Raw genomic sequence first — 23,362 nt, forward strand, 5'->3', positions numbered from 1 at the left:
AGGAACCTCATGAAATTCAACAAGAAGCACAAAGCCCTGTGTATTATGCCATACACTGATAAATGCTAGGACCACCCATCTGGAAAACACTTTTGCAGAAAAGGACCTGGGGTCCTGGTGGGCACCAAGTTGAACATGAGCCCACAGTATGCCCTTGCCACAGAGGAGCTAATGGGATCATGGGCTGCATTAGACAAGGTATTACCAGCAGGCTGACGGAAGTGATCCTTCCCTTCTACTAAGCACAGGAGTACTGTGTCCAGTTCCGGACTTCTCAGTACATGAGAGACAGACCTACCTGAGAGTCCAACAAAGGGCCACAGAGGTAATTAAGGGACTGGAGCATCCTTCCTGTGAGGAAAGGCTGAGGTAGCTGGGACTGTTTAGCCTAGAGAAGGGAAGGCTCGGGGGGTGGATCTTACCAACATATACAAATATGTGAAGGGAGGATGCAAAGATGGAGCTGGGCTCTTGTCAGTGGTGCCCAGTGACAGGACAAGAGGGAACAGGCACATACTGTAACACAGGAGGTTCCATCTAAACATCAGGAAACACTTTTACTGTGAGGATGACTGAGCACTGGAACAGGATGCCCAGAGAGGTGGAGGCTCCTTCCTTGGAAATACTCAAAAGCCATATGGACACGGTCCTGGCCAACCAAGTCTAGGCAACCCTGCAAGAGCAGGGGAGTTTGACACCATAACCTCCAGAGATCCTTTCCAATCTCAACCATTCTCTGATTCTGTGAAGAAATGAAAACACAGAAGCTTTGAAAAAAGGCAAAGTTTATTTTTTAATATAAAAAGGTCATGAACTGCATAGAAATATGACTTCAGTCATCTTAAAATGTTACTTATCACTCATTTACACTTGATAATTCCCAGTAATATGGCAGGAAGACAGACGGGCTACAATGTATGTATTTACATTCAATTGAAGTTATGCATGCACAATAGTATTTTTAAATAAATCAAACACACTGATCCAAACAAAATCTGAATCAAGGTATATTTTAAGTTTCCATAAAGTACAAATAAAGCCTTCAAAACTTAAGTTCCTTGGAAAACACCAATTTTCATTTATTTAAATTTAAAGATAAGTTAGCTCCAAAAGTAGTAAGAAATGTAAACATCAGATACCATGATAAAAATCTTAAGGAATAACTTTGTCATAAAGTGCTGCCATATGCTTTCAGCTTTATTTTCCAGATGTTAAAAGAAAAGAATACTAATGTACAAAGACTTTCACAAGATTCCCTGTCATAATTTCAGTTCAGTAATATTTTTGCAGAATTTTAAAATTTAACAATTTTATAAGCATTATTTTCTACCTTTATCTGTTACAGCTTTTTGACATTTTCTTCTTTAAGTGCACTTTAACTTCTGAGTATGTATAAAAAAGTATTTTTAATTTACCTGGTTCAAATTAGACTCCTTGCTGGTGGAAAAAACCAAAAGATTAGTTAAGAATCCAACTGGGAAAAGCCAAGGACTTTGAAAAGTAAGGGTATAAAGTACCTGAACAGAATCCAACAACTGCCTCCAGCGAAGTCATTTTATAATTATATATATTATCAGTATCACTGAAAAAAGTGACATGAGAATTAGCACACAGAGGAGACTCAGTATGGTTCATTTATACCTAGGCATCTGAGTTTCATCCATGCTGAATATATCCATTACTTCATTTCACATGAGATTAAGTCTTGGAAAACTTTTGCTTCTCCTGACAAACATAAGCTGAAAGATAGTCTTACACACTTTACACCTCAGTCAACTTCTCACTTGCCAACATGAGTGTTACCCAAAATAAGGACAACAGTCCTGAATTCCCCCACGCATTATGATGATACTTTATATTGAAATCCATTTGTAAAAAACCCTGTTCCTTCCTTGTGCGAAGAAACATAAAATACAACCTTTACCGCTCATTATGTTCACCTCTCAGTCATATGATGTTCCAAAACCTCAATCTGCCTAAATATTGACAGCTCCACAGGCACACTTGAAAAAGATTATCAGGTTGTGATATTTTATTATACAAAAACAAACCGAATCCAAATCAAAGACAAATAAGTTTAAGGTCTGAGGATTGGAAAATCCTAAAAGTATTCTGAAGTGCCATTTACCTTCAAAATATTTATAGGAGTTTTAATACATTCCCTACACAAAAAGACTTCCAGCCTCAGTGTTACAATAAGGATTTTGTCTTGTCAGTATTAGTTTCAGGCTGTTAAGGCACGACTGGTATTTGCTCTAAGTCAAAACTTGACATACGCATTATTTCCTCAGACCCTAGAAACACAAGGCAGAAGGGATATAACTTCAAAAACAAACCAACAGCAAACCCACTAAATAAACAAAATTTAAACGCTCAAAACGATTATTAGGTAGTTTGTCTTTAAATACTAACACACTGCAGTCCATTTCTCAGAGTGGGCATGAAGCTAAGTTATTATGGATAACAATAATGGACAGAAAGATGCACTGCACTTCTACATTAGAGAGGTATAATGAAAAGCTTTTAATTGCAGCTTCACTGGCAAAAATGGTTATTTTCAGTTTATTCAGTTATTATACTTTTTTGTAGGTTTGTTTGTTTTGAGTTTTGTTTGTGGTTTTTTTCTTTCTTTTTAAGATGAGGAATAGGTCAATACAGGTAGACAACACTATTTCAGAGGTTTGATGAAAGCAAACTAACAAGTGTATCGAATGTTCACATCCGCCTGGGACCCTTATCCTCTTCAGTGTAACTTAATGATAAGAAGCAAAGGGCCACTAACACAAGAACTGACAGTCTACCCATTTTCTATTCAAGCATTCCAGAGATCCAACACAGGAAAACCACACAGAGTAGGCATTAAAATCCCTAAGTGGGCCATATCTATAATGCAGAAACACTTCCTTAACTACTGATGATCCCAAAGAAAAAGCAGTTTTCCAAATGGCCCCAACAGATGTATCATATTCCCAAAACATACCAACTTCAGCTTCAATTTAAAGCAATGAGAACAGTCACAAATAAGCCCAGTAAGACAGCTAGATTCAGTTTCCCTGCTTAGACCAATTTCTTATCAAGGCTAGTCATAAAAATGTGCATGTGTTCAACCACTGTTTGGCAAAGCTTGAGTTTAAACAAACTCATTTTCAGGTTTTAATTTTTTCACTCTGGCATCATTTTTGGACTAAAACTTGAAAAGTGCAAAAATATTTAATAATATCTCCTTAAAAAAATAATTCATTTTATTGGTGCCACAACTCCAATTTCTCAGGAGTTAAATCCATTGCCAGCAACGGATAGAAAAGGAAGCACCAGCATAAAAGAATCAAAGTGCATTTCCAGTATGCCAATGCTGCAGTGCTGCACAAATTGGCAAGCCATAATCTTATATTTGCCACTGGAATAGATTATGCTAAATTCATTTTATAGAAGTCTATATTGCATATTAACATACGAAGTCTGTCATGAAGTCTTGAGGATACTGCAACGAATCATCAAAGCGGAAGCGTTTGGAGACTGTACTGCTGTCCTCTGGAATGTTTTCTTTGTCTTCCTTGTTGCTACAGGTACCATTACAACTGGATTTCACATTCCGCTCTTCTGAGCATTTTGGTGTGTGTCCTGGCATCAGAGAAGAGCAAGACGTTTCTTCTGGGCTACACAAGAGTATGAACTCCCCTTGCTGCAACCACAAATGAGAAAGACAGGCCTCTGCTGTAGGTCTTTCCCTTTGAAAGAGAAAAAAGCAAAGATGCTCAAGTTCATTTGAGAAATACTGAAAGTATTTAATAATTAAAATAGCTCTGACACATGCTAAGAAATCTTAAGCAGAATTAACGCTGAAGAGTTAATATTGCTGCTTTTCCACCACTACCACTGCTGCTAAAAAACACATTAGACCCTACCACGGTTAAGGTTATGTGTTGGCAACATCCATCTAAATTTTAGTTGGCAGTTTCCCTGACTGCTGAGTGTCAGAACTGGTGAGCTTTTCATCAGAACAAGCAACAGATATTTCTCAGCCAGTATTCGTAGTCCCTTAGAATTCTGTTTTCAATGGGGTGTGTGTGTGTGTGTGTGTGTGTGTGTGTGTGTGTGTGTATGGGTCAGACCCGCCTCCAAAACCAGGGAAGTCACAGGGAGCAAATATCCTCTCCTGCCACCAGAATCCCTTCACACAAACCCAGCACATTTGCGCACGCGCTTGTGTTTTTGAAGTCCTATGTTTTATACAGACCATTGTAAACAGGGAGGCTAATGAATACTCAGTCATTAGGTTTTCAAGGAGAGACAAATAACATGATGTCATAAACTGACTTTTGCAGGCTTTTACTCTTGCAATTCATCATAAACTAGTGTAAACCCTTCCAAAACGTAGTTACCACCAAACAAACCATGGACTTACAAAACTGTTCCTTTGGATAAGCTAGTACAGCGCTACTACAGTTTTCATCACGTTATGCAATTGTTAAGTTCCACAGAACTTACTGGAAATGCAACAGAGCCCACCACTTATCCTTAATGTTACCAGGACACATGGATATTTTTCAGTCAGAGAACTGTAACTTTACAGAGTTGACTATCTGAGTACAGATTTTTCCTCTTAAGATTCAAGAGAGTATAGTCATCAGGAATGGGAAAAAGAGTTATTGAGGATATAACAAAGACTCTGAGATGCTCAGAAGCAAAAGAGCAAGTAGAGAAGTAACTGTGACGGAATGTCTAACATCCCACAGGTACACACTAACATTTATCAAAACAGGCTCTTCGTAATTGCTTCTCTCATGATCCTGTGGTTTTTGTGTTATTCCAGATATTGACAAACCTTCTATGTGAGATGTCAGAATAGAAAGGACCGTTCATCCCTGATCCTGTCCAGGCATGCGTTTATAAGGAGTTCTTATTTCATCAAAGTAGCACTTTCATAGATACAATCTCCCATCGTCCCCTCCTATCACAGAATCTCTTTCTCAGCTAAACAATAGGGTCACTCTTGCTTGCTGCAGGCTCTCTGAAGACAGGGACTACTGTCTCACCACCAGACAATACAGCACTATAACTGATAATACCCGACCATGCCTAGTCGAACATGACTAACTGACTTTGCTAAACATTATTCCCCCATATATACTTTTTAGGGTGTTCCTCTTTGGTTTTATTTGTTTGTTTTCTGCGTTTGCTGGTGCCACAGTTAAAAATATATGGATTTAACGCTATACAGCAAGTGGAGACACAGTTGATGTCTATAATTCTCCTACTCTCAAAGACTATTTTCTCAAAATTCAGTTACTTTGAAAGACCTCGATTAGAGTCTGAATGCAAAGTTATGGAAACGTGCCTCACAAGCAAAAAGAATTTTGTACTTTTGATTGAGAACATTTTTTTTTAGAGATTGAACATGGCAAAACACTGTATTTCTGAAAAACATACGCTTAGTCACAAGACTGTCAAGTCTTCATATAAAATGTTATTAAGTAGGAAGATACATTAAAGGTAAGTCAAGAAACAAGAAAGCAGTGCATCAAAGAAACTGCATTTTTTCTCTCCAAACTGTGCAATAAAAGGTTAAATTATGGAAAAGAATGTGACCTTTCCAGAATATATTTAATCAGATTTGTTAATAATCTATCCTCTGAATGAAAATATAGAGGAACTCAAAATAAAAAGCTCAAAGACCAAGCCTGACTACAAGAACAGCTAGACAGTGAACCAAAGATCCTTTTCATACATTATGAAAAAAGCATTAACCTACACTTTTAAATACCCAGCTGATAATACCAAAGCATTGTGAAATGTCTGACTGATCATAGTAGTGGTATTAAGCTCCCAAATTAATGTTCATTTTTTCTAGGTGCTCCACAAACATAAAAGATAAGATTCTTGCCCGGAGGAGTTTGTTACTTACTCTGGATTTTTTATGAGAAGTTTTTGAATGAAATCTTTGGCTGGCTGGGAAACTGATGAAAATGTTTCTTCTGAATAATCCACATTGACTTGAGATATATTAAGGTAAGTTTCTTGATTATCAGCTCCCACAAATGGAGATTCTTGTGTCAGCAGCATGTATGAAATTACACCTATGTTCCTGAGATAATAACACATGAAATTACACCTATGTTCCTGAGATAAGAACACAATGTGTAATCCTACTAGGATTGTTAAACAATATACCCCCCATATTTTTCAGGCTGCAGATCAAACTTCCTGACATTTCGAGCACACTCAAAGAACTAAAAACATCATGTGACATCTCACTTCTATGCGATTCAAGCATGTATGCACATGCATACACAAGAAAGCTATGTATATATCTCAATGAAGGGATTTTTGAAAATTAATGCTTACTTTCCATACACCCTTTTCTTCCCATTGAGATTGTTAGGACAAAGAAATACATCACTTTTACACAGCCCATCCTTGGACATATGGCAATTCTGGATGATAGAACTGCAAAATGATAGACTTTAACTTGCATGTAAATGAATCCCCATCTTTCACTACAATTCTGGATGAAGTATCAAAGACTGAGATTTAGTCAGCCTTTCCATACAATTGACATTTGTGTTACAATCTTCTTGCTGAGATGTTTTTCCCTGAGAACATGAATGTGAGTACCACACATCATGTGATTTATTATAAGTCTTAGATGGTTCCTTGATTCGTAACAAAAAATGGTTGTGATCGATAGATCAAACCTTCGTACTCCTTATGGTGCAGGTGCTGTGTTTGTCATTCTGAGTAGAGCACCAATAGTTTGTTTTTGCATCTTCCCACAAAAGCAGGCAAATAAGTGGTTAAAACACATTCACAAACACACTTAATTACTATTTCAAAGGAGTAATTAGATCATAACAACTTCTAAAACTGAATATTAATTATTTAGATGCTTAATAAGAGCATATGAATATTTTGTGGTTTAAAGGAAACATCACAAAGCTAGCCTTGACACTAACATAGCTCATGAAATTAATAGGCTACAAAGATGTACTTAATAAAGTTGTGGATTAGTTTAAGGTACTTGTCTCATTTTTTTATGACTCATTCTGCAGATATTGCTCTAAAGATAAGTTAAAATACTTATCATTTGTATAATACAATTATTTAATGATACAAAAGCGGGTAGGGAGGACTATCCAAGAGCAGTTAATACATGAAGCATGGCATCTAAGAGTAAATAAAGTATGCTATCCAGTCATTGGTATTGCTCCCTTAGAACAAAGGCCTATACTCTGCGTGCTCAGAAGCCACCAGCGTTCCCTACTAGATGTGCAACAGACTCACGTACAGTACTTCCTGCAAGCCCTGGGTTATATCCTGCGGGCTCCTTCCCTTCCCAACTCTCCCTATTTTGGTCAGCCCATCAACAGAAGGGCATTCTTGGAAGCCAAATGAAACCGCATCGGAATCTGGATCTGGCCTCTGATTGTGAAGTGGTCATGCCTACCTCAATAAAATGGATTAACACACACAACCTACCACATATCTGTAGCTGTGGTAATAGGATCGTAGTTTAAGATTTCTGGAGCTAGAGAAAGAGATGGGGAGAAGAAAAACACTTTAATAGATATATTATCCAAGTGGCCTTGAATCAGACACTACATTTCTGGCAGTTTTTTGCCAACCATTACTACGAGACTAAATGTGCATTTTCAATAATCAAGTTCATTATTTTTAAGTCACAAGGGTGCGAAAAAGTTACTTCTGTTTGATTAGACACACCAGTACTTAACTGGTTCACACTAAAATGGCACTATATGGTCTAAAGTCTATTCTAACCAAGTCTCAAGATATTTTCTCATCAGATGCATGCACATAGAAGACTAAGAGGTTTTCAAGTATACAGCTTTTTAAAGGGAATGCATAAAGCCTTCAGCATGTTAACACCGCAAAGCCAACCGTAGGATTAGTGGCTATTAGCACATGCTAGATAGCTCCTTAGTCACTACACACTGAAGTGCTCTTAAAATTGAGTGTAGGCAGACCATTGAGGAAACCTGCCCCTCAGAGACCGCCAAGTGTTAATGGCAATCTTTCCTTTTCCAATGAATATTTTAATCTTATTAAATCATCCTACTAATCGGCATTCCTAATTCAAAGAACATTTCTTTGTGCATGCTAATGTTGCCTTTCAACTCTAATCAAAAGAATTTAACAGCCAAAATTTCTTGTTAACAGTCTGCATCACAAGAAATACCACAGCATGAAATTGGAGGTGTACTTATTGATATAATTAGGGTTTTTTTTGGTGCAAATATTTGTTGACTACTCTAAAGAACAAACAGCTCAAAACACGTTGCCTTGTCCTGCTTTTCTTTTTCCAGTAATGACTGACAATTTGATAAGCTTATGACATGAACTGCTTCTGTTTTCTCAAAACCACGCATCAGAAATTGTGAAGCAACTCTTCCATACCTAGATACTCTGTTGTTCCCATAATCTGCCGCAGCTCACTAGAATTCTCAAGCTTCCGAGACATACCAAAATCTACAATTTTTACATCACCAAGAGGATTGACGCTGCTCAGCAAAATATTTTGAGGCTAGAACAGAAAAGATTTAATTCTCAATTAATAAAATATAAGCTGCAAAACCCCCCAATGTACTAAATGACATTTCAGTTTCTATTATGAATACTTACTGCTAGATTTTATTTTTAAAAATTATTTAAACTTTAAGACACTCCTTTTTGTCTTGTCTTTGTTTTTTAACAAATGACTGATGATCATAATATTAAATTGAAGATAAAGTACTAAAATAAAAAGTCTGCTGTAGCCTTACCTTTAAATCAAGATGAACAATATTGTTTTCATGCAAGCAGCAAAGTCCTTCCAGTATTTGTCTTATAAGTCTTACAATATCCCTTTCACCAATTCTGTCATCCAGATCTGGAACGCACAAGTCAAATATTTCCCCTCCAGCAGCACTGAAACACATTCAAGAACACTTACACAGTGAGGAAAAATTTTCTATCTAGTACCTACTTACTTATGTAATATTCATATTCCCAGAGAGGCTGGTTTGTTTTTTGTGAGGTTTTTTTTGTTTGGTTGGTTGTTTTTTTTCCACACACTAATGCTAAGACACATCATATACGCACTTAGAAAAGGAAGAAAAATAATCTGACAATCCTGTTCCTTATAGCTGGCAACAGCAGCTGAGACAGTGAAACAGAACTTTGTGGCTGAAAACATAATGCTTTGGTACCCTCAAGCATGCTTTCCTCTTAAGTGTGGAGATGCCTTCAGGAAGATAAATTCTATCATCATTCCCTAACAGAAGATGCCTTTCTCTTCAAGTCCAATCTAAAACTTCTTCCATTAGACTAGTTGCATAAATAATACAAAGCTAGAAAGGCCAGCAGTATTCCTATTCTGAGTTTGGGAGTAAAAATCATCTTTTTTTTTTACATGATGTGGCTGTGATGTAAACGTAAGAACTACAATGCAATGAACGGCTAGAGTTGCTGAAGAATATTTCTGGAGTGGGAGGAAACTGCACAGGTGCCACCCTAGGTCCTGCCATTCCGATATGGAAGACTAAAAATCAGAGGTACCAGGAAGAAAACGTAGCATGCTGATGATGATTAAATATACAATTGCTCACAGTTAGTGAGCAGCATTTTCCAAAACTCCAGTAGACAGAATATTCAGAAACAAAGGACTCGCGTCTGTCCCTTTGAAATCTACCATTTCCACACTAACAAAGATGAGATTAACAAGCTTCATGTTTTCACAGTGCCTCAAGTATACCATCCTCAGAAAGAAGCTGCTGTTTACTTACAGAAAACCCTACTATTAGTAGAGCATAACGGAAGTACGGAAATAACCATGTTGTGTGTGGTTTATTAGTTCTACACTTTGCCACAGTGTCAGCGGTTTCCTTTCGTGCTGGGTTTGAAATCATTACTTAGCCTGCTCTAACTGCCTGAAGTCTCCTCTTAAGGATAAAGGGCTACCTCAAAACTACAGATTGGTAAGCCTGAATTTCATCATTAGCAAAATGACACAGTCTATTAAAGTCAGATAACGGATAACATGGACAAACACAGTCACTAACCTGCTGGAGCTATGTGAGGTGTCAGTAACGCCTTCCCCTAGTTGCCTTTATGACAAAAGTAGATGAGGGGATGAGCAGTGGATCTGATCCACTCCAACTTTAATAAGGTTTTCAACACTGTCTCCCGTAAGATTCTTGTATCCAAGCTGCTACATTACGGTCTGGAGGAGTGGGCACCCAGATGGCTAAAGAGCTGAACAGTTCTGCTGAAAAGGGTTTGGGAGTCCTCACAGAGAGCGAGCTGAATGCTGCAAAGAAGGTCAGCAGCACCTTGGGCTGTAACAGCAGAGGCACGGCCAGCAGGCTGAGGCAAGTGACTACCCAGCACGCTAGGCCACAGCGCGAACGCAGCATCCCGGTTTGGGGTCCTCAGTTCAAGGAAGACATTAACAAGTGAGTTCAGCATCAACTGAGAAAGCAAGTAAAAGAGCACCAGATGGCCTGTAGCATACATAAATGTAAGATACCTTCAGAAAAATAAACCTAATCAAATCCTACACAATGTCAAACTTTGAACTGGCAGGTACAACTCAGGACATTTTGGAAGGCTGGGGAGGAACTTTTTACAAGAGTGTCCACTGATAGGACAAGGGGAAATGAGTAAGTTGAAGGAGAACAGATTTACGTTAGATCTTAGGAAGAAATTCTTCAGTACAAGAGCAGTAAGACTTTGGAATAAATTGCCCAGAGAAGTTGTGGATGCCCCTCCCTGGAGGTGCTCAAGGCCAGGTTGGACAGAGCCTTGAGTAGCCTGGTCTAGTTGAGAGGCGTCCCTGCCCATGACAGGGAGGTTGGATTAGATGATCTCTGAGGTCCCTTCCAGCCTATGCCATTCTGTGATTCTATGACAGCTCTTTGAAATAATTGGACCAGTGTGCAGTCTAAATAAAAGTCAATACACGTGGCTATCATCAGAAAGGCTACTGAGAACAAAAAGCAGCAGAACGATGCTCAGTATAAAGCCTTAGCATATAGTTCTGGTTTTCGTATCTTCAAGAAGCATCAAGCGATCAGCGAAGACAGAGAAGGGCAGGTAAGAGAACAGTTACTCTACAAAAAGAAACCAAGGAGACACCGACTCTTCAGTTTGGATAGAAGATTGTGGGGGAGTCTATGAATGAGGCTTATAAAAACTAAAGCCAGTTTTGCACTAAACAAGAAAACTGTTATTCACCAAATCCCAATATGAGAACTAGGAGGCATCTGATGAAACTCGCTGATTAGTTTAAAACAGATAAAAAAGTATTTCTTCACACAGTAGGTAATGAACATCTGGAATTTATTAACACCGAAGTAGGCGCTAGCACCAGGCTCGAAAAAAGGACAAAACAGATTCACAGACTAAAGGTCCATAAACAGATACTAAAAGGAAGAGGCAGAAAGGTACCCTCAGCACAATACCTCTCATTGCTGGGACAGTGCAAAGAGAACAGATAGCAAAAAGCCGACAGGCTCATACGCTCCTTAGTTCTTCCTAAACAGCATCTCCCTACAGCCATTGCTGGAAACGGCAGATTAGACAAACCATTGATCTGACTCTGTAGGGCCTTTCTTAGTTCTTCAATGAACAAAACTAGATAGCTCTGAAAATTAGTACAGCTGTCAGGTTTCTCTCTGAACAACCAGATTCCTCCAATTACCTTTGACCCTCAGATTAGAAGAGTAACAACCTCTGTTGTGGGGCTTCCGAAGAAGTATTTGTGTCTTTAGTAATTCCCTCTACAAAGATAGCCTTATTAAGAACTAACATCCATTTCTCTCCTTTATTTAGAGAATATGTGCTTACACAAACTGACTGTTAACTACTGCATCGTCCAAAGAACCCCACCAATACAATCCAACAACAGTGAGGACCATATGTAGGAGGAAAAATATGGCTAAAAGGGAAATGCTTATAAACTATTTTATTAGTAAGAGACTTATTTCTTGCAATTCTTTTGAAGTACTGCTTCAGAGTTCTGATAATGAGAAACAAAAAAAAAATCTGTATTCTGCTACATAATTTAATCTGGACATAATTTAGAAGTGTAATCAGCTCTCCGTTTATCCCAATGAAACTAGGAACACATACTGCAAGACTTCTGAATGCTACTACAAAGTAGACCATTAACACCAGTGTAGTATAAAGGAAGCTGTTTCATTACAGAGCATTAACAGGCAAGACAGAGTTAGCCGAGCTGACACAGAAGCAGTAAAATCAGTATGGCTTTCATATGCACTTGCACTACTTCTTGATAAAAAGTTCAAAACTTGTCATCTAGACTTTGTCTTTACTTCTACATTATTTATTATGCCTTCTCAAAACAACAAATAACATGTTAGGAATCATCTTGTTCCAGGAAGAAAAGTATTTTTTTAAGATCATCTATGTACATTCTTCAGAAATTTTGAAGGAATTTATCATAGTGTGTGCAGACCACTGTCAACAGCTCTTCAAACACTTTGTACATGAAATTTAACTCAGAGACTTTCTGAATTAATTTCACAAATTGCATTTTTGTTCCTTACATTCTAAACAAAAGTTTACACATACAGCAAAATGGTAGATAATTCAAATTCAAATTAAATTCCCAAATCAGACTTGTTTTCAGAGATAATGAAGAGCCACAAGGAAATCTAGAGAGACATGGGAGTTTTGGAGGAAACAGCTCCAAAGTCCCTAAAAGCTTATAAAGTATATAATAATAAGATATTAGCATAACGTATATAGAGTACTGTCATAATTCTCCTGGGTGTTCAGCTAACTCATGCAAAAAATGAGTACGTTGACAGATTTGTAGCTACAGATGTGGGACATCTGATGAATGCATACTTACTATTCCAACACTAAGATGATTTCATTTGCTGTTTCATAGACTTCATGGAGATTAACTACGCGAGGATTAGATTTCATTAGTTCAAGTACAGCAATTTCATGAAGAATCTCTGCTTTGCAGTCTTGACCTCTTCTTCTTTTCTTTAAAAATTTAGCTGCATACTCTTGGCCTGTGGATTTAGCTATACATTTTCTAACCACAGCACATCTTCCTCTACAAAATAAAAAAGAAAACATTAAGACATAAGACCTAATAAGTATGTAAACTGGCATAAGAAACAAAAAAGCACAGCAAATTACTGGAAACTAAAATTTGAAAAAATAAATAAAATAATTCTCAGGGGAATGCTATGTTTGGCCTGTTCTTAGACTATTCCCTGAACATTCACTTTCAGCCACTACAGGAGAAACAATACTAAGCTAGATGAAGTTTGGGGCAGACCCAGTACAATTCCCTCTATACAGCCTTGCAGCATTAAATCAGAGTATCAGGTTACATGGACATTCTTACTGTAGGATCACAGAATTGTAGGGTAACTGAGGTTGGAAGAGACTTCTGGAGGTCTCTAGCAAAACCTCCTGCTTAAAGCTGAGCCAGCCACGAGATTCTACTGGGCTGCTCAGGGCTTTGTTCAGGTTGGCAACGTTGTATTAAAAAAAAAAAATCTCAACCACATTATAGCACCTACAGGATACAGTAATAAATAAAACAAAACCGTGAGAAATGTAGAGAGCGAAAACAGAAAATGAAGTGTATTTGTATGCTGAGGTGGGAGGGAAGGTTTTAAGTGCAGAAAATTTGAGTCATACAGAGAAGTTCCCTCCACAAATCACACAGTACTGCTCAGAAACCCCAGGTATCTGCAAAACGTTTTAAAACATCTCCACAGAAAGACACCCGCTACTGAGCATTCTCTTTCTCAATTACAGTTAGACAAAGTGTGCTGCTTTATTTCCTATCCGACTGTTTAGGTATGGAAACAAAAATGTATTTTGGCAAAGAAATGTTTTTAAAAGAAAACCACATACCGTAGTTAAATCACCAAGCTGACCTTTTAAAAAACTAGGGGAAAAAATGCAGTTTTTAAAGCCAAGTTATAAACTTCTGAAAACCCAAACTTTTATAATCACAAGTTTTGCATTCCCAGAAATGCCTAGTTGCATACTTGCAAAGTGTTTCAAATGATACAGGAAACTTCATTTAAAGGAAAACAACTTGAAGGGCTAAAAAAAAATTGTGTAAAGTTCTAAACACAGTTACAAAACTGTACAAAAAGACCTACACTTATGTCTCCAAAAAAACAATGCCTTTCCATGCCTGTTTTTTTGTTACCACAGCATACTAAGAACAAATTTGATGAAGCAGCTCACTATAAGCTCTCTGACTTTCACTTTTTCAACTAAATCAGCTTCTTGAGTAGAAAAGACTTTGTTGCCCTATAGGCTTTGCCTGTCTTCGGGTGCAAAAAATCCAATGCCTAAAAGGAATATCTCTAAAAAAATGAAAACAAGCATGTCTGAGGCTTTTCTGAAAAATCTAGACTTCAGTATTTAATCAAAAAAGGTATGAGCATCTCATGAAAAAATCATATTTCCATCTGCAAATAACCATATGTTAAATACAGTTTGTACAAATCTGAATAAATTAATAAACTTGTAAAGTTGACCTTTAATCATACTATCACTTATATAGAAACAAATTCCACAAAATAGCATCTGCAATTAGTTGCAGGACTTGTCCTTTTCTGAAAGCACTAAGTTTAGAAAGGTAAGAGCACAAAACTCAAAAGAAAAATTAATTTAAGAGGTGAAAGTTATTTACAATCTGATACATGCATTCTTCATTTTAGCAACTATTTGTAAGCCTGAAATGGCCAAGTCTTTTCCCAATTGTTAAACCAGCTTATTATTGCAAAGCATTTGAAGTTACTGAGCTGAATTCTGTAATACACCAAAGTTTAAGATGCTCCCCCCACAGCTCACATTGTCGTTTTAACATCACGTCACCCTGTCAACCATGAAAGTTCGTCTAAAATTAAGAAAGAGGAACTGGTTGAGTTTCATGAGAACAACGAGATCTTCCCTGATAGTTTTTGTGCATCTTCCTTCTAGTCACTGCGAGTATCGCAGCTTTGAAGGTCAGCGCTATCTCCAGATAAATGATGTGAAAATTTCCACTTGTTTATACTGCATTCATAGCATGCCAATTATTAAGACAAAATTATTAAGACACAAAATTGTTTTAGAGCAGTGGAATTTCCCTAGAAATGCAAAAAAGTCAGATCTGAAGTGTTGCACTGAAGCAGGCAAAGTGGTTCCCAGTCCTTGTGCCTGCAAAACAAACGCTTAACCACACTTTACTGCTCAGTTTTATGAGAAAAAAGCCAATTTCAAGTTGTTTTCATATCCCAAGTTATAAACCACAGAAATTCAACTACTTCAAAACAAGCCAAGCCATCCACACACTGGGGACAGAACTACTTAACCCACTGAGCAGAACCTGCCTGCTTCATGAGTCAGTCTCTTAAATACCAAAGGACCTAAAAGATAAGGGTGTGGGAGGAAGAAATGGGACTTGGGAATCAAGCACAGAAGAACAAAAGGACCATTTACTACGTAACCTGAAGAGGAAGAAGAAAATTGCAAGTGAAAAGAAAAGCATATTAAATCTTTTAAAGAAGCTACAAGGAAAGGTGGATTTTACATCACTTGCAAAGTGCTGTAAACACTTAAAACGTTTTTTTAAAAAAATGCATACACACACTGTTAGGCCAGGAAAGGTCAAAAGTATGTCTAGAAAACATACTACTCTGCTTCTATCTCTTGGCATTTTGGTACTTATTTTGCTATGCCTGGTTTTGCATGCAGAGAAAGTATTAAAGACTGTGTTTTGGAACCCATGCAAAATATATACTTTTGTTTGCTTTAGACATCATCTCACAGGTATGTACAATCTGAAAGTCAGCAGTTTAACAATACTGGAGTTCTGGAGGATAGTGCATATAAACTGCTTCTGTTGAGCCTAGAATTCAAAACTAGAGCTGGCAAAGGTGTAAGGAAAGAGGAAAGTTATAAAAGTGCACCTTGCAACCCATAAAAACGTACCAGATAAAGCACATACTAGAAAAAAATCCCAAACTACACCAAGAGAACAACAAAGGCTAAAGAGCTTACAAAATCACATACAGAAGAGCATCTTTCCTGACAAAACAAGTTACAGGTGCAAAGGATCATTATGTAGCACAGCATGGCACAACTGAGACTGACCCACACTGCTTCTGTTCGAGGAGCCTGCAAACAGGACCAGGCATTATGGTTGCACAGCTTTACATACAATTCCCTGAATATTTTCAAGGTACGAATTAACCAAAAATGATTTCAAAAAAGCATTAACTCAGATGTCTGAAACAGTATCATAAATACCACTTTTTTTGTTTTCTTTTGTTTTAGTTCTGATTTTACTGTTGCAAACATGAGCAAGGGAGGCAGGCTGCAAAACTACTCTGAAACTTACACTAACTGCTTGAGGGTGGGAGGGAGAGAGAAAAAGGTCTTTGTTTTCTGGACTTCAAAAAACTCAACCAAACAACTGGAACAACCAATTCAAAATCCCCATTCTTTGTCTTGCAGCATTACCCTATGTCATCTCTTCTTTAGTTTATGTACCTGGCACGCGACAGGTGACTAGACACGGGAAATGGAAGAAAAGGAACACAATCCCAGATCCATATGCCTGTGAAAACAGGCTAAATCTCTCTGACGTGGAAGAGGCTGGCAACTTATGCCTCACTGTACCTTTTCTGGGTCCTTGGAGAACTTGTCAGATTCTGCAAAGAAGCAGGGAGGAAGGAGAGTGGGACACGTCATTCCCCCATCTACTACCATAAAAGTTTCCCCGAAACAGTCTATCATTGCACAAAGAATTGTCTTACAACAGAAATTCCTCTTATTAAAATAAAATAAAATAATCTTACCTTCCTAGCTCTTTCGATTCAAGCATATAAAAATCATGGAAATTGTCCGTCTTGATTTGTGTCTGCAGAGATGTAGCTAACAAGCCAGAAAGGCCTTTACTCTCCAACTTTCTCCTCGACATAGTCAGGAACAGGTCTCTCTCTTCAACCAGTCACCTGTTAAAGCAAAATAATTAAGAGTTTTGGAAATTCCATAACTACAACACAGGAAAGTAGACAAATATTAGAGTTTAGGTCTATCGAACTAGAATACCCTTAAGATTGTTCAGTAGAGACCTGAAAACAACACATTTTATCGCTGTAAAAATAAAACCTGAAAGGAATACTAATCAAGACATGCTAAGAAAACTAATGGAAAGACTTTTTTTTTTTTTACTTAATAATTTTAACATTTGAGATAAGTTGGGTATTTTTCCCCCTAGACATATCCATAAAATATTGGGGATAAGCTTCGGTTCTACTAAAAATGCTAATAACTGTTTAACTATTAATGACATGTATTTTTTTTTTTTAAGCTTTCTGACAATAAGCTTTAACTCTTATTTGGATTCTGGCTAAGTTCCAGAAACTCCCTTAAGTTTACAGTTTTAACTGGTGTCCCTAAGGGACTTAATAAACAGGAGGGAGCTTTGGTTGTCTGCTAAACAGCAAGAATAGCTAACTACAGAAAAAATTTCCTCCAGTGGGAAGATTCACATTTCTTATTAAACTCACTCGTAGGTCATCTAAGTTTCATTTTAACACTAGATTAATTGTCAGAAAGCAGCATGAATGGACAACATCCTCTTTGCAAGTTCAGATCATTTAGAACCAAATGATATAGAAATGATATAGTAGCCCTGATTAAATTACCTCAATAAACCAGTAGAACAACACATTATGAAGATTCACCCACCCACATAATTTCTACTACTGTTAAAAAAAAACCCAAACAACAGTAAAAGTACTGGGTTTTGGCATTCACATTTATAGGCCTGAAGCAGCTCTTCAGGTGAAATGCAAAAGCAAAGCAGAAAAAGGTTACTGAAAGATAACAGAAGCCTTAATTGATGGTTTATTTTAAGTTAAAGAGTAGGTTTACCTGTATTAGTGAAGGGAGAAAAAAAAAAAAGGAAAATTACAGTTCAGCTAAAGTTAACAAACTTAAAAAAATACACTTTCAAACGACAGAAACATACTATCAGGAACTTCTGGGGGAGCACTCAAACTAGTTGTGATTCAAATATAATCCAGTACCCAAACATTGTTCAAATTACCAGTTCTTGGAACATGGATATTCATATTGGAACTATTTTGGATTTAAATCACGATTCATGCTCTAGCAGAAAAAAAAAAAACAACCACAAAACAACAACCTACAATACAGTTTAAGAATACCTTCAAAGTACTATTTGATAAGCGTGAAATAACTTCTTAAAAAATTATCAAGAGGTTACGATACAATCTAACATACAAGTTTTTGAATCACCTTGTTTGTAACAAACATGCATTCCTTTTCCCCAGTTGTATGACAGCTTATCATTTATGAGACCGATTCAGATGTCTGAAGTTTTACATGACTTTCCTTAGAACTGTACTCACTAAATACAGTTTAACTGTTGAAGTTATCTTGTTGGTGCAGTACTTCAGCACAAAAAAAGATATTTATGTTAGACAAATTACCTAGTTGATTAAGAGCTTACTATTATCAAATGTATTATGCAAGCCTTTGTTTTACATGACTATTCTCAAGCAGTTATTATTAAGGAGAACTTTTGTCCTGTTGAATTGACTTTGTTTCTCCGGTAAAACACCACATCTCCTCTTGTTAGCTTGGCATCATCAAGAATAGAGAAAAACATATATTCGTAGCAGGCAGAAACCCCCAAACAGGGACATAATCTATTCAAGAGAGTGAGATCCTGCTTCTAATCCAATTAGCTATGAAAAAAGGCACAAATTCTAACACGTTCACTGTTTCAGCAATTAAAAGCGATACCTGTGCTGCTACACGTCGCACCAAAAGCCCGGAGTAACAGACATCAGAGGCACAGATCCCACAGAAATTTGCAAATTTCTAAAAGCTGTCAAATTCAAATTTCAAAGCTGTCATTTGAAGAGAAAGCTTCCCACTAAACTATCTTGAACTGGCCAAAAAAGGTCACTTCGTGTAACTATTTCCCAAAAAAAAAAAGCCAAGCCCCTGCTCCGGGCTAGGAAGGCATTCGCCAGAGAAGCACCACGGGCGAGCAGCACCAGGACACGCCGAGGCACCGCAGGGCCCGCACCGCCCTCGGCGGCGACGGGCGGTGACCGAGTCCCGCCCGCAGGGAGCCGAAGGGCACGGCGCACTCCCCTCGCCTCCGCCTTCCCCCTCTCTCCGCGCTACCGCAACGGGAGCTCCGCGGGAGCGCGCTGAACCTCGGTCCGGACGGGCTGCCAGCGCCCGGGCACCCGGGCACCCGCGGCGCGCCCTAACTCTCCTCACAGGCACTCCCGCGCTCCGGGCTGCCGCCGCCTGCGCCCCTCGGGGCGGGCAGACGCGCGCCGGCGAGCGCTGACACCGGCTGGGAGAGAGAGACCGTAGGAGGCTCCCGACGCCCACCCGGCGCCTCACTGGATCCGCCCGCCCTCCTCCCCGGCAGGCGCAGCCCTAAGCCGAGACACGCTCACCTCTCTCCGCCGGCCTCCCAGGGAGCCCCTCACGGGCCAACGGCCGGCCCGCCAACCGCCGCGTCCGCGCAGCCGGCGTTTGAAAAGCGCAGCCCGGTGGCTGTGGCTGCCCCGGCGGCGCCCGCCCGCCCCGCCCACTTCGGCCCCGGTAAGCAGCCAATCCGCGCCCAGCGGGGCCAGCCGTCCGCCCGCCGATTGGTGGGGCGCCCTCCCACCGCCGAGCGCCCCCTCTCGGCTGCCCTCGCCCCTCGAAAGGCCGCCGGGGCGGGGCGGGAGCGGCAGGTGTCGCCGCCCCGAGCCCCTCCTTGCGGGCTGAGGGGCCGCCGCCGCCGCGGACCGGGTGCCCTCCTGCTCTTCCTCCTTCTCCTCCGAAGTGCTGGGCCCGCCGGGGCGAGGCCGGCCGGTTGTTCAGAAGCCGGTGCGGGACCGAAGCGGGGCTGCGCACCGCCGGCTGACGGCCCGCCAGCTGCGGGAGAGCCATTTTGTGTAGCCGCCTGACGGAGCAGAGCCGAGCCGCCGGTGTGGGCGAGATGCACCGGCCGTATCTCCTAGTCTGGGGGCTGTATTTAATCTAAACACCGTCATGAGGCTTATCGGTGCGCGTGCTGCGTCCCGGTGTGCTGGACCAAAGGGGAACGGCGGGGGCAGCGGGGTAGCGCAAGGTGCGCTCGGTGCCGCCGAGCCAGGGTCGGGCTGCGCGGAGCCGCGCGGGGCAGCGCTGGAGGAGCTGACAAAGAAACCCGCGACCGCGGTACCGAATCCCGTGTGCGCGTACCGGCAGCGACCACGTACGGCCGCGCTTTTTATCTCGCGTGTATAACGCAGCCTGCAGGGTCTCGGGCGAGCGTATTCCTGGCTAGGTCCAGTTACAAACACGAACTGGTATTCCAGTTCTCACTGACGTTTGCATATGCATGTTCAAACGGGAACAGAGCCTGCTTTTCATGGCTTTTATGCAAGTACGCATCTCGCAAAAAGCCCGTGTGACAGTCTCTCGTTCGTGCATGTAAGTGGCAACGAGCTCTTCAGCGCCTCTTGCTTCCAGGAGCCCAAAGGGGGAAAAAAAAAAAAAGTTTAAAGACTTTAACTTGTGGTTTCAAAGACCCTTTTTTGAGGATATAAAATAGCCTCAAGCATGCCTTAGAAATAAGTTGAAATTAGGGTTCTAAAATAGCTGCAATTTGTTTGTCAAATTTATTTCCCCTGTGAAGCAATCCAACCAGCTGCCCTAGAAACTTACTAACATCCGTTTTGTAATAGATTTGTCATAAAGGCAGTAATAATGTAGCATAAGCGTGTAAGAGCTAAAAACTTAATTTCAGCAGCACACCGTTAACATTTACTGGGTTAATTTTGTTTACGCCATGGCACTGCCAGTGAAACGGGTAATTGCTGTGTGCAGGGCGCGTACAGTACCAAAGTCATGTTGTCACAGCAATGCTTACATTAAGATTAGTTAAAATAGTATAAACGAAGGTGAGATAAGCAGTTTGAGAAAGCTGAAAGTATTCTTGAAGACTTTGGATTTATGTTATGCCATGCAGCTGGCACAGTAAGATGGACCTACTAAGAACAAGAGCTGCTTTTCAACTTAATTCCTGCTCACTTGATCTTCCATCTAGGTTTTTAGCATTTGAGCTGTGAATATTTTTGACAAAAAAAGTCCAAAATCTTAACTCTCTCCCCCAGAGTTCCACCATCTCTGCAGAGTACCCTTTCTTCACTGTAACATGATTTCAAATAATCTGCCAAATAAAAAGGCGTGTAGAAAAGACTGGGTTTGTTGAGAAGTGTTCTTTTGTGCCATACAAAGAGCAAGCAGCATTCCAAACATACTGAATGATCCACAGGAGTAAAATTAAATGATGACTGCAATTAAGATGTTTTAGGTTATTATAGCATGTGGTGCCGAAAAGTAAATGACAGTGCTTATGTTTGTCTCCTTAGCTGCTCGTGTGTCTTTGCAGACCCTTTTCAAGGCCAGGATTTGCTCTACTCTCCCTGGAAGTTCTGAAAACCAAGTAAATGCTAAAAATGCTTCATGACATTCGTGTTATTGTAGTCTCGGTTATCTGTTTATGTAATGTGAAAGAAACATATCTGGCACTTAGAGAAGGGTATAATTGGCAGGACTCCACCCTGAGGACTTTGGAATTTTACTTAGATACACCGCCACAGAGAACGACAAACAAAGGGTGGAGAAGGGGGAACGGTAGGCTGAAGGTCACAACAGTACAGAATGGTGAACTATGCTTATTACTAATGCACGCATCTGGTCATTAATTGCTATTTTTTAATTATTCCGAAGGTGTTAGCTTCATAATTCCCATTCTTAGTAACTTCTTCTCTTGCTTTCCTTAATTATCTATCCATTACGAAGCTGGGTTTTTTACGGTCTTAGAGGCTTTCATGAAAAGAACTGTTTCTTCTTGATCAGTTATCCGTTTGGCAAGGCTGTGACGCACAGCTCCCGTTGATGAGAGCCATAGGTGTTCTAGGAAGCTAAACTTCTGGAATAAGCTCAGTTCCCTCAAGAAGCACTGATTTCAACTCAGACCTGTCACAGGGTTGATGTAGTTTGGACTGAATAGACAGCAACAGTCGCTAGAGTTGGCGACGAGTGAATAACACTGAGCTGCATAGATGGAAGCTGAGAACGTCTGAGACACCTTCTCCAAGTCGTTCGTGATAATTTCTTTGGCAAGACATGGACAAAGCAAGACCCTGTTCTGTAGCACCAAAAAAAGCCTCAAAAACATAAGGCAAATGGGTAATTCCACCAAGCTGTTACGTCTCTTGGTGGCATAACCTTTGCACGAGGCAGTATGTGCTTAAGTAGCATGACAACACGTGCAAAACAAAGCCTTACCTGAGTGTCTTCAGTGTCCTGCAGTTCAAAAGTCACGGGGAAAGATCCACATCTTCCGTCTGTTGCCTCTACTGCCGCAGCCTTCAAGAATCTAGAGTGAATCTGCCTGCAAAGTGGATGATTGTGGTGCAAAGTACCCACGGTTCGTTGCTTGGCAGAAGAGCATGGAGCTGGCACACCAGACCCACACAGAGAAGCAGACTAGCTGAAAAACGTGCTGATTCAGTGCATCTCAGATCCCAGTGTAAAGCTGCCTGTCGTAGGGGGGATACTTCTGGACTTACTGACACCGAATGTTGTTTCTCTTACCCCGTGGGGATAAAATAGGCAAAAAAAACCCTCTAACTCCCCGTCACCCTGTAGAGATTACCCTTGTCCCAAACATCTATGAGAGCACTTTTAGCTGAAGCAACGTCTCTGATACCAAATGCCAAACTAGAACATGAAATGCTCAAAGCACAGAACGACGTTTTGCCACAGGCTGCTCAGATCCGCATGCCACCTCCTGCCATACCTGTGATAGTCAGTTCTGGACATGACCAAATCTTTGAATAGAGATGCTCCCCTCACCCAAAAAGAATGATTGTATTTTTATTTAACACAGGCCATTTAAAAAAAATCTGACTTTTTTTGCCCATGCTAAAGTGTCTGCAAGAATGCCACTATGTTCTTGCATAGGAAGCCAGTAAGGAAAGGCAATCCGCAGTGCCACGGGCAAAGAATCTCTGTGTTTCCTTTGGTCACTGCTTACCAGAATTGTCCCAGTGTCACCTGGCGTGAGCTTTACACAAACGCCAGCCTTAGTATTGAGGGAAAAATGAGCAATTGCTCAATACATGGCGTCAGTTATCAGCGATTTGGATGAAACTGTCTCACGAGTCTAACATTGAGAACTATGAGTGTCAAAGCCTCTTCTCTGCTCTTCTCTTCCCGCAGCAGCTCCCCTTCAATGCTTTAGGTTGGCTTGCACCGCGTTTCTGCTAGCAGCAAGATAATG

The 23,362-nt window shown here is 40.1% G+C and overlaps 1 protein-coding gene across 3 annotated transcripts; it reads right to left on the reverse strand.

Moving 5' to 3' along the window:
- Positions 1–785: 785 nt before the first annotated feature.
- STK17B (serine/threonine kinase 17b) lies at positions 786–19,542 on the reverse strand. 3 transcript variants are annotated; one of them, XR_015222299.1, is made up of 9 exons: positions 19,497–19,542; positions 16,845–17,000; positions 12,872–13,084; positions 8,778–8,922; positions 8,413–8,539; positions 7,477–7,525; positions 5,906–6,085; positions 1,518–3,728; positions 786–1,437 (listed from the first exon to the last, which is right to left on the reverse strand). XR_015222299.1 is itself a non-coding variant. In XM_086615829.1 (9 exons), the coding sequence occupies exons 2-9, from the start codon at positions 16,964–16,966 to the stop codon at positions 1,580–1,582; spliced, it is 1,113 nt and encodes a 370-aa protein (XP_086471955.1). In that variant the 5' UTR covers positions 16,967–17,000; positions 19,497–19,542; the 3' UTR covers positions 786–1,579. The 3 variants fall into 3 exon arrangements, 2 of the variants coding, with proteins under 2 accessions (XP_086471955.1, XP_086471954.1); XM_086615829.1 differs by having other exon boundaries at positions 786–1,582; positions 3,455–3,728; XM_086615828.1 differs by having other exon boundaries at positions 786–3,728.
- Between the last annotated feature and the right edge of the window lie 3,820 nt (positions 19,543–23,362).

Source organism: Tauraco erythrolophus, chromosome 8 (genome assembly GCF_009769465.1).
Source record: "Tauraco erythrolophus isolate bTauEry1 chromosome 8, bTauEry1.pri, whole genome shotgun sequence".
In the NCBI taxonomy this organism is placed as follows: Eukaryota; Metazoa; Chordata; class Aves; order Musophagiformes; family Musophagidae; genus Tauraco; species Tauraco erythrolophus.